Genomic DNA, 12,792 nt, shown 5'->3' with positions numbered 1-12,792 from the left:
ATGAAAAGCCCCACGGGGATAAGAAATTAACAGGTAATCAATGAAAATAACCTACGATGATGACCTTTGTTCATGTTTAATATAACCGCATCTTTAACATGTTATAAATGCGAAAGTTTGTAAGGATGTGTGTGTGTATGTGTTACTCTTTCACGCAAAAACTACTGAACCGATTGCAATGAAATTTGGTACGTAGACAGCTGGACAACTGGAAAAACATATAGGCAACTTTTTATACCGATTTTCCTACGGGATACGGACTTACGTGGGTGAAACCGTGGGGTGCAGCTAGCAGAATATATTTCTGTATCAATCATTTTTAAAACATGTGTAAACAGCTTTAATAAAGTTTTGTGTATTCACGTTAGTTGTTCCTGTGTAGCGTTTCTGATGCAATAACATGATATTTACTTATGGCATAACGCAATATGGCAATAAAAATAACGTTTACTGAAATCCAACACAGTTACGCGCATTGTTGGATCAAGTATGTGATGTAGTAGTGGATGATTTCATGTGAGTTCCCACGACCTCGGCGAATAGCGCGGGAGGACGGATCACAGTGGAGTTTAGTCGGTAGGTCCATTGCTTCTCTAGGCTGTGGGAGTCCGACATAATCCACGGCCTTTCCCCGGGCCGTGGGTATGCATGAGCATTCTCCAATTTAAAAAAAAAAGTATGTGATGTAACTCATTTACCGTTTGAGAAATTTTGAAAGAATAGAAAACTTGCTACGGTTAGGCAAAAAACGCAGGTTCGAATCCTGCTTCGTGATCAAATTTTTTCTATTCTTTCAAAATTTCTCATTTATAAAGCATTTCAATGCTATAAAAACTAAAAATTAAATTCATTTACCGTTTGCTAATAAATTATACTTCATAACCATGAGAAATTGTTACAGAATTGAACAATTTTTAATCACGAGGCGGGATTCGAATCCGCATAATTTTGCCAAACCGTAGCAACCATTAGTGTGAAACCATTACAAATGTGCATACAAAAACAAAATGTATCCTTTTTAACATTAGTGTAGATTAATGTAGACTTCGTTGGCTCTTCAAGTGTGATATCGTATGTTATATAAGCAAGTTGTTTGCGATAGGCCTCGCTATAATGAAGTATAATCCGATGAAAGCGACGGGATTGCGTGCGACTCCGATGTAACTGTAGTATTAATGATAGGTTTACTTGGGATTCAGGTTGTTATAAACGTTTCAACATGCAAACGTAATGGTTACGCGTTTGATTTCAGTATCGAGTATTGTAGAGTTAATTGGCGTGCGCGGATTGGTTTGAACCAGTTAACTATATACAAAAAACATGTATCATATGATCATCATCATCAGCCCATATATAGGGTTTGTATCTATTAAATAGATATATACATTGTTTATGTACACCAGTAGATGGCGTAGTTGTCGATCAGTCGGTCAGTCGTGTAACGTACGTGGTCGGGGATCGACGTGCGCCTGCGTTAGTACTGGGTGTGGTGGTGAGCCAGTGAATTCTCAGTGTCTCTATACTAGATTCCCGAAGGACTTACGGCGGACGTTACACCAAATATGTTCCCACTGCTAGGACGCACGCCTCCCATGACGGTCCAGGCCATGATTGGCAGTTGTCAACTGTCGACGAACTTTTGATTCTTGTACATGCCGGTTTTCGATGTTTTTTACCATTTCGAGCTGTGATGAAGTTATCCAAATGCGCAGATAATTTGTAAAATCAATTTAATTACTGCACGCTTGTCTGGTCTCGAACCCACGACTTATCAATTTTGAGTCCGAGGTCTTCACTACTGAGCCATCACTGCTATCATATGATCATTTTATACAATACTTACTCTCCACCACCGGCTCAGCGTGGTCAAAAGAATTTCCCATGGGAATGAGATGTTTCAGTATTTTTCATCAAAGATTTCCTGACCGTAATTTCAGCTTGATTGTAACTAACATAGATAAATAGATGCGCAAGCTGAAAAAATTTCGTTCTAAATATTTCGTTCAGGTATTCAATACGCAGTAACTTTCGCAATTCGTTGCTTATTGCAGTTAAAAAACTAAATTACCAATAGAAAATCCGTCATAAACAAATCTAATATCATATGAATGGCGATACAAGCCGATACTATATTGATACCAAAACATTCATACATCATTATCACATCTCCAGCTGATCGATCTCAGAATAGATAAAAAACAACTGAATAATATAAAGGCGAAAAATGTACCGCGATTTTTCATTCAGCTCGCAATTTCCTCATAATATCACTTGCTCACAATGTCTTTCTATCTATCATTCACAGCGCAACGCGTCACCGCGCTGCGTGACATCAATTACGTGGGGTAAACTTGGCTTGTGTACTTTAATAAGTATTCCGTTGAAAGGGTAAAATGCATGTTTTTAAGGATTTTTTATAATGGCAATTATAGCATTGTAATGGCTGTTAAGATACGCGATTTTGGGTGTGTGTTTTTCGCCTTCATTTTCATATTGAAGACAATTATTTTTTTGATACCGAATGTTTGTTATATTCAGAATTTAGACTACTTATTAAGCGACTGTATGCCGTGATAAGATCAATGTCTTTAAACGTTAAATATGTTTGTATTAGTCTGTCTTGATGGATTTAAATAATTTCTAATAACTTTTACTATTGCCAATGGTTTTTACCATGGATTTGTCTGGTGAAAATCGTATGGTTCGCGACACAAACATGCTCACGCTATGAAATTAAATATAAGAATACTTAAATTCTAACTTCTAAATTAGACTATACCGCTATAGGCGGACTGCATGTCTGTTATATATGAATACTAAGTAATAAAATGACAGCTTTTTCTTCTTTATGTAATATTGTTGGTTTGTCTAATATAATACGTAATATAACTAATGATTTATCCTGACTGGAATGTCAACATGCATAATATTTAATACATTATATTCAAATGTACATTCACTTGATGTTTAATATACTTTATATTTGCTACTTCTTCTCTGTGGACTAAATTTTATACTAGAAATAAGATATTTTGTATTTCATACATTTTCTGAGTTTATACGTCTTTCCTCGACGAATGCAATATCATTATTTAAGTATATTTTGTTATTTAAAATGCTAAAAGATACGGTATTAAATGTAATATTGAATGCATAAAATGTATACACTCTTTATGGCGATATTATGTACCGCCAAAATTATAGGATCGAACGAAGCAAATTTTTAAGACCTGTGTGTTAGATGTGTGTGTTTGTAACTCTTCACCCAAAAACTATTGAACCGATTGCAATGAAATTTAGTACGTAGATCGCTGGACAACTGTAATAACACATAGGCAACTTTTTATCCCGATATTCCGACGGGATACAAATTGACGCGGGTGAAATTATTTAATGTATTGAGCACGTGTTAACTAACTAACACATTCAGGTCACAAAATATATCTGTACAAAATCTCATTCAAATAGGTTTAATGGTATCAGCGAAGAAGATGAGGCAGATATATACAGACAGAGGCTCTTTCGCTTTATAATGTAATAATAGATATAATGCATTATCCTACTAATATTATAAATGCGAAAGTTTCTAAAAATGTGTGTGTGTTTGTTGCTCTTTCACGCAAAAACTACTGAACCGATTGCAATGAAATTTAGTACGTAGATACTTGGACAACTGTAATAACACATAGGCAACTTTTCATCACGATATTTCTACTTGATACGGACAAACGCAGCAAACGATGTCTAAATACAAATTTTCTTGTTGCAGGTGATCACCGAGACAAAATGTGGTGTCGGGTGCTGTAATGGAAATGGATTGTGACTTTATTTTAGTGTAAGAGTGTTTAGCGTTGTGAACATGGGCGCGTTGGGCTTTCTTCTCATTCTGAGCGGGTCTTTGCTCGTTGGATGGATAGATGGTAAGCAAAAACAAATTTTTTATTTTTTTCTTATGATTCTGTTTAGTATTTACATCTTAATCAACTACAAACTAGCCACGGCTTATTTCAGGTTGAAAATCGACAAATAATAAATAAGTTAACAATATAGACATAAAAAATAATACGTTAACATAGACGTACATAAATATATATTTACAGACAATAACATGCGCAATAACTATCTAAAAAATAATACCAAATATGAGATAACCTAAGGTTTTCTTTATAACTGATATAATTATATCAGTTGGTTTCATGTGCCAGGACTGTGAAAATAATAAATAGCATAAGTATTTTATTGCTATGTTTCTTTGTTATTTCAATCGTAGTTAGTTATTACATCAAACTGGCAAATTGCTTTTTTAAATATAAATAAATGAAAATTCGTTTGAGGCAAAATCGTTCTAGAAGTCTGTATTGTTTAATAACACATGGATAATAAAAGCCTAAATGACATAAATGTCAAATTAAAAATTCTGTCTGTTAATTAATTATCTACTACTAGACGCTCGTCCCGACTCCGCCCGGGTCTCAAGTTTCCTGTTTTATCTCAATCTAATCGGGATAAAAAGTATCCTATCATCCAAGTCACCTCATACCCTGTCTGTATACCAAATTTCATCTACATCCGTTCAGTAGTTTCAGCGTGATTGACGCACAAACATCCAAACAAACAACATTAAAATATTAATACATAATTATATTAATATATATATAAATGCGATGTGACATCTATGAAGTTAGTTCTTATAGTTTTTTTATTTTCTTTGTGTTTGTGAAATGATTGTTATGTTTATTGATTACACAAACAAATAGATAATTAAAAAAAAAAGATTTTTATAAACATTTAAAACATCTCACATTTCATATACCAGCGGTTACTTTGCGTGCATTGATGCGTTTAGAGACTCAGCGCTGTAGATATTCGTATTATATGGAGCATATTTTTCATCATCGAAATATTAAATGCTTCCTATATTATTTATTCCTTGGATATTCGCATGAAAAAAACGGTTCAAAAAATCGGCGATTATGGTATGTGTGATTATAACTTCTGTGTTTATATATTTTATTTGTATTATTATAAAGGAATATAGAGTATATACGATAAAATAAATACTTCATAAAATAAGATGTGAGAAGAAGTGCTCTTGAGAGACTGAATTTTGGATTTTTCCTAATTACCCACTGTTATTATTAAGAGAAGTTAGAAAAAGCAATATTACAACCTCGTTACAGATAATAAATTATTTTCCTCAATAAAGTAGGCGTTGTGAGCTAAATTGCTTTAGATTTAATTGTTTCACTCAGTCGCTTTTATAGAATATACATTTTGGTGAAGATTAATATTTTAAATTAATATATACCGCAAATTAGCTTTTTTATTAAATCATTGAAGGACTGATGGTGCTTTATTATACTTACCTAACTCAGAGAGTTATAATAAAATTTTTGGATGCTTATGAAGCGGTGTGGTAAAATAATTTTATAATAAACTAGCTGCGCCCCGCGGTTTCACACGCGTAAGTTCGTATCACGTAGGAATGTCAGGATGAAAAGTTGCCTATATGTTATTCCAATTGTCCAGCTGTCTACGTATACTACGTACTACCAAATTTCATTGCAATCGATTCAGTAGTTTTTGCATGAAAGAGCAACAAACACACACACATCCTTACAAACTTTCGCATTTATAAATATTAGTAGGATAGGATAATGCAATCCCTAATAATCTCTATTATAATATTATAAAGCGAAAGAGCCTCTGTCTGTATGTCTGCCTCTTCTTCTTCGCTGATATCACTAAACCTATTTGAATAAGAATAAAAGAAATAGCTTAGTAGACAGCATAATATAATGCAACATGTGCGTAGTTAACACGTGCTCAATACATTAAATAATTTCATGTTATTCCAGTTGTGTATATACACACACACATCCTTACAAAAATTTCGCATATATAATATTAGTAAGATTAATAGTTTAATTTGTAGGCTCGATTGAAATAAGCTGTTGTATTTTTTGATTCGACTATTTTAAAATATGGTATTTAACAAGTCGTCTTGTCTGCCTTCCTATCCTTAGGAATTTAAATGACTGTCATATTGACATAGTTATCTAAGCCGTTAGGCTTTGACTTGTCCTAACAACTACCTTAAGTGCCGGGTCGCCCTTTTTTGCCCTTCAAAGCGCAGAGGTGCTCTCGTGAAATACCCGTAAATAGTCACGCATTTGAAGGAAAAATTACGTGTAGATTGGCTTTTAAAAATGCAGAGTTGCGTTATGTTGAATAGTATGCGACATTATTGTTATATTGTCTTGGTGTAAATGTTTTATTATATAACGTTGTTTTTTAAGATACGTAAAGACTTTTTCATCATTTTCTAATAGTACCTATTGCTATTTTCGAAAATTTATTCATGTGTAATGAGAAGAGATTTACCAGTAATCTCACTGATAAGAAATATCGGTTCGATACAATTATATTAATACAAGGAAACCTTATTTACCGTGCCCTTAACGTATGTGTAGATATAAAAATATATAGTTGCAATCTCATGCTTAAATGTAGAATTACTACTAATTTTCTATTTTATCTCAAACGTGTTTTAAACATTTTATACGTAGAACTTTTGGGTTTATCGATCATCCATTGATGGGAAAAGCGTTTAAGATAGATATAATATAAAGTTTTTGTAAAATACGAATGTTGTGAGGACAATCGTCAGAGTGATTTATTATTACTACATCGAGACAATAACTTTGAGAATCGTGATAAAGCATGGAAAATTTTCTTTCAACAATGGAACCAAATAAATGAACTTTAAGTGACTTTATTTCGCACAAATTCAAAATGAATAAATCTTTTCATAATGCACATTATAAAACAAGCAAATCATTGTAATTTTCACTTAACATTTCCACCGTGCTTTTATATTTTTCGGAAGATAACTTTACTAATTAGTAAACAAAAAAATCTTCGTTGTTCTCTTTGAAATTAGCTTGTTTCTTAAAAGGAAAAACGCTCTTAGCGGATTAATTTTTCAATATTAACTGGAGCAACTCCAAAGCATAAATCATAACAAGAAGAATTGTAATTGTTTCTCTTAAACGCGGTATCATGTCATGATTTGTTTATTTACTAGCCGTTCGACCCTGCTTCGCACGTGGTACATATATAGCCTATGTCACTCAGTGAACTTGTAGCTTTCTAATGATGAAAGAATTTATGATATCACTCCAGTACTTTTTGGGTAAAATCATTACAAACATGCATTCATACAAATCTTTCCTCTGTATAATGATAGTGAAGATGTATTTATATGTATAAGATGTATTCATTTACAATAATTTTATGAAGTACTAGCTGCGCCCCGCGGTTTCACCCGCGTAAGTCCATATCCCGTAGCATTATCGTGATAAAGAGTTGCCTATATGTTATTCCAGTTGACCAGCTGTCTACGTACCAAATTTCATTGCAATCGGTTCGGTAGTTTTTATGTGAAAGAGCAACAAACACACACACACACACATCCTTACAAACTTTCGCATTTATATTATTAGTAGGATTTTGCCAATAATTGCATAGGATAAGCGTATATATCACTACAATTGAAAAACATATTATTTGTACGTCATCCAGTTGTGCCCATTAGTTATTATTTGTATTGTTTGTACTAACCTACACATGAATAAAAAATATAGAGAGCTTTATAACTTAGCAAAATTTTATGACTCTTTCACCAATATCATAGTTATTACAAGTACAATACATAAGTCCTAACTCATAAAATACCTTCCTAGCATTTGTCTGATTTATATAATATAGAATCATTTTGGTTGGGTTAAAACAATATCAAACGTAAGGATACAGGATAATTGACCCAAATTCATGATATGATGTCCAAATACGGAATTATCCCTTAACATATGGTATATATCAACTATTCTCTATTACAGTATGCAGGAACTTATAAATGGTATGGTAATATTAGGAAGACTTAAGAAACTCTTCTGAAATAGTTGGTATTTTTCTAACTTTTAATGAGTTAATTTTAGAATGATTTCGTAATGCACCAATCGATCAATAGAAATTCGCCATAACAACTGAGCGCAGTCCACATAAACCACGGAACTGTGCAGAAATCTTATAACGTATTCAAATCAGCAGCAGGCAAACACGAAGTGCACATGCAATAAATAAATCGACTCAGCTCCGGTATAAACCAGTTTGCGCCGGTTGAGACCGGCTCTATCCGGATTCGAATATCTACTTCCTACAGGTGCAATATCTCAATATGTCCCCTCAGATACATCTTTATTCCGCACTAGATCGTGTTAGAACAAGCATATACTTTTGAGCTATATATTCAAAAATTCAGATATTTCGTTTGCATGTAAATTTCTCGCATCTTGCAATCCCGTTGGAACGAATATGAATATCCATTGTCAGGGTATGGCAATGTGTTTCTGAATACAGTTTGAAATATTGATTTTATTATCAATCTTGTTACTTAACTTATTGGTTAAATGAAGTATGAAAATATATTCTTCTTTATATTATTTATTCTGGTATTATTAGCCTATTAGTAATTCGCCCTTGCTTTTTGACTCTTACTTTGAAACGTCATATTATGTTATTTTACATTTTGTTAAGTATGATATGAGATCATAGATAGTGGAGAGTCATAGAAGTTAACCATATATAACTTTGGACGACAATAGAAAACTAACGAAAGAAAAAAAATTACTAAAGAGGGATATGAATTATAAAAAGTGAAGTCCCGTGTCCCCTAATGGGGTATGGGGCAAATGATGTACATCCGTTTCACTGATCGATTTTCTTTAGGGACAAGTAGGTGATCAGCCTTCTGTGTCCTGCCAGACGGAGACACTCATTTTTGTGCGTCCCCACCGGGAATTGAACCCAGGACCCCTCGGTTCTACGCTCACGCATTAACCACTGTACCAAGGAGGCGGTCAATATGAATTATACTTTATACTTAAGAAGATTAATCTTAAAATACAGTTACATTAAAAGCGACATTACAGATTCTATTCCAATTCTAAAATAAATATACACAATATTCTGTATATTTAATCTAGTATTCCGCCTGCAGTTTCGCCCACGTGGATAAATCGCATCCGTATAGTAGTGAGGATAGTATGCATATTAATAAAAATAAATAGAGTTAAAAAAACTAATAAATGAAAACACGTTGATATCTGTCTCTGTATAATCTGTTATAAGAATGTAGTCATTCGGCTTAAGTATCACTCGTGAATGGCATAATTATCAGACATCGATCATACACAAAGCTCGATGTTGTCAAACAATAGTATCACTAGCACGTATCATAATCAAAAAGTGCGTAAGAACTACAAAAACCTCGTAACTTACGGAGAAATATCTCCAAATGTCCGATGAGATTACATCGAGTCTGCAAATCCAATAATTCGTTATATTGAAGAAACTTTTCATACAAAGTTGCCGCCTCGAGATGATTTTCTTTGACCCGCCGCTATTATTAGTATTATTCAGGGATGCCAATTTTCTTAGCCCAGGATTTGTTCCTCGTTTGTTATATTCCTTTTCCCAAATTTCGTTACTGCGGACGGTTCGACGGACCTTGCACTTTTAAGATACTAAATGTAAATAATTGCTTGTAATATAATTGCTTACAAATAATCGATTTATTGATTGATTTATAAATGCCTTTCATAATTTATAACATTAATTTTGTATAGTCGCAAAAGTCTTACAAGAATCTATTTATACATAGAAATCTGTGGACAAACCGAGTCACTATTAATTAATACATATGATATCAGAGAGAAATTGAAATTTTTGTTTTTAAAATGCCACGTGGGAAATTCATTATAGAAACGATATTAAAATAGCATCTTTTGAAACATCGTATTAAAATAACTATCATAAGTTTTAAATGGAATATTAAATGTTCAGTTATTAAATATTTGTAAGATCTCTTAAAATAACCATCTTATTTCAATTTGTACGGCAATGTTTAAAAAATTTCCGTGGAGCTAAAATAATGTTTGCATAAAATTGTTATTTAATAAAGTTTTCGATTTATTCCAATCTTCAAGTCAAGCATGAGTACTAGGAAGTCCGCTAAAAATATTATTTTTATTCGTTATATAAAAGATGAAATATTTATAAAGAATTAAAAGCATTAAACCGTAATGTTTAAGCATCTCAATACTATTAAAATGTTATTACTACTGATGAATATGTATCACAAGATATGTATAATCATAAATAGGTAGAATAAAGCTAATTTGTTTTAAAAAAACATACTGCTCTTTTAGTACATAGAAAAATGAACCTAAAAACCGCCTTTTTTAACGACGACTATTAAGCTGTTAACAAAAAGAGCCTTCTTTTATTAAATTTTACATTATCTATATTTTGTCCCAGAAGGGTTTTACTTAGTCAAATGTCTATCAAATTTCACGATATTGTACTGAGTTGAAACGGGAGAAAGCTGTTCAATTAAACATTGTGTAAAGGACACATAAATTTTACTATGTGAATTTTTTTACATATAATAAATAATTCTGATACTTAAATGTGTAGGCGTTTGACATAAATATATTTAAAAAGAGAGCTTATGACTACCTCCGAATGCTGGCAACAGCTCCTCAAAAGATATAACAGCTTTGTGAATGCTCATGGGCAGTGGCGTTGCCTCATGCGACCCATTTGCTCGGTTGCCCGCTCTGTTATAAAAAAAAATATTGCATAATACCATTTAGGTACACGTGCTTACATGGTAAATTCATACATACGAGTTCAGAAGGAATGTTACGTAATCTTTCACAGTAATTGTTCTAGAAAGATCAAGGTCCGAACCGCAGATTTATCGACTGCCTCTTAGTGGAACCGTTTCACCTGTGAAGTATTTGCGAGAGCGTCAAATAAATATGTCTTTGGCTGGGCTTTAGGTAACATATAAGCGTTGAGGTTAGGGCATTTCCAGAACCAGTAATATATAAGGTTTGCCAATGTATGTAGTGCAAATAAATTTCTATTTTAGATAAAAAAAATTATAAAAAAATGAAGTGAAAATCTCTGTACATAAAACGAATCCCTATTTCGCATGGTCACCTCATCGCGCATGAAAGGCTCGACCAATTTACCTAATTCCTTTTTGCTGGGCTAGCTAATATCAGGAGACGGCTCATACGAACGAAAAAATTAATGTGCCAAAATTAAAAAAAAAAGAGAGGTTAATTTCTGGATCCTTCTGGATAAACAAGATACTAATGTAAGGTAGGTAAATTTTTGCATATATTTCGAGTATACTTGTCAATCACATTGATCTTTAAAAAAAAGTAGCATGGCCAATAAGATAATAATACAATATGCAATGCATTTTATTAATTCGCTTATATTAAGTTTGATTTATTTTGTTTTTAATTAAAGTTTATATACAGCACACGAGAGCACGATTCACATACACTATTATTTCGGCCACATGTGCATTAATAACTTAAGAGTGCCATTTTATTAGGTTTGTTTATTTATTATTGTGTTATTCTTTGACGTTAATAACATCAGCACAATAGCAAAAAAGCATTAAACTCCCAGCTTTACTATAATAAATAAGCAGAGTCCATTCATTTGGTAAAAACAGCTGTACGTGCCCTGTGAGGAAAGCGCTGTAGTATCAATGGGCAGCCATGGCTAGACCACTAAAGGAAACAATTGGCTATGTAATTTATGTTGCCGCAAGCTTTTGTACCGTGATTCGTGAACTATTTGCATGCGCCATTTTGAATTTCGGTTGCATTTTGGCGGGAATTGATTTACGTATAGAAAACGGTGTTTGCGTGTTTTATACTCAACACTTTCATACATTTACGGAATAATTTGGACTTATGTATGAATAAGCACAAAGGATGTGAATGTTGAAGTAAGAATTAGAATTTTTCGTAATCCAATACCTTATATAATTTTTTGTGCTTTATGGAATACTAGCTGCGCCCCGCGATTTCACCCGCGTAAGTCCGTATCCCGTAGGAATATCGGGATAAAAAGTTGCCTATATGTTTTTCGAGTTGTCCAGCTGTCTACGTACCAAATTTCATTGCAATCGGTTAAGTAGTTTTTGCGTGAAAGAGCAACAAACACACACACATCCTTACAAACATTTGCATTTATAATATTAGTAGGATTCTTCTACTTTTAAAATTTATTACCTACCATTGCTGAAATTGTAAAGCAACTGATTTCAATCTGTTACAATCTTTAACCTTACTTATATCAAGAACGCAACATTAACTTCGTGAAAATTCGTCAAATATTGTCTTCCGACCAATCTCCTTTGAATGATTTATTATTTCTATCAAATAGGAACTTGGTAACTTACGTCACGATAATAAACCAATCTACTTTTAAGAGGCAATTTGGAAACTTTTCCATATATATTGTTATCATTGTTCGCGATATGAATTGTGGAACTTTTGTACTGAATCACGTGGATCTATTGAGGGATTTCGCATTTTTACTATCGTTGAATAACTTTTATAATGGTTTAACTAGACTCAGCATACGGCTATGCTCGCTATGTAAGAGTTACTATTTTATGCTATAAGCGAGCATTTGAGCTGATGGCTCGCCTGGTGGTAAGCGATCTCCACCACACATTATCTTTCGCAGAGGTCTCTGTGAATGCGCCGCGCTCTTTTAAGAGGAAAAGAATAAGGAAAGGTTTGACTGGAAAGGAGGAGCGGACTGAGAAGGGTGAGGAAAAGTTCAGTTCAGTTGTTTTTGAGTGAAACAGTAAAAAATATCTTCACATTCATTTTATTATACTAATGGATTTAT

At 33.1% G+C, this 12,792-nt stretch overlaps 1 protein-coding gene across 1 annotated transcript in view; it reads left to right on the top strand.

Moving 5' to 3' along the window:
• The window catches only part of LOC119831500, a 211,537-nt gene that overhangs the window by 35,104 nt on the left and 163,641 nt on the right, over positions 1-12,792 (top strand). Inside the window, exon 2 of the mRNA XM_038354894.1 lies at positions 3,770-3,920. Within this exon, the coding sequence (XP_038210822.1) occupies positions 3,860-3,920 (61 nt within the window). The 5' untranslated portion in view covers positions 3,770-3,859. The remainder of the gene's footprint in view (positions 1-3,769; positions 3,921-12,792) is intronic.

This window comes from Zerene cesonia, chromosome 13, assembly GCF_012273895.1.
Source record: "Zerene cesonia ecotype Mississippi chromosome 13, Zerene_cesonia_1.1, whole genome shotgun sequence".
NCBI lineage: Eukaryota > Metazoa > Arthropoda > Insecta > Lepidoptera > Pieridae > Zerene > Zerene cesonia.
This window is presented reverse-complemented; position numbering and strand designations above follow the sequence as displayed.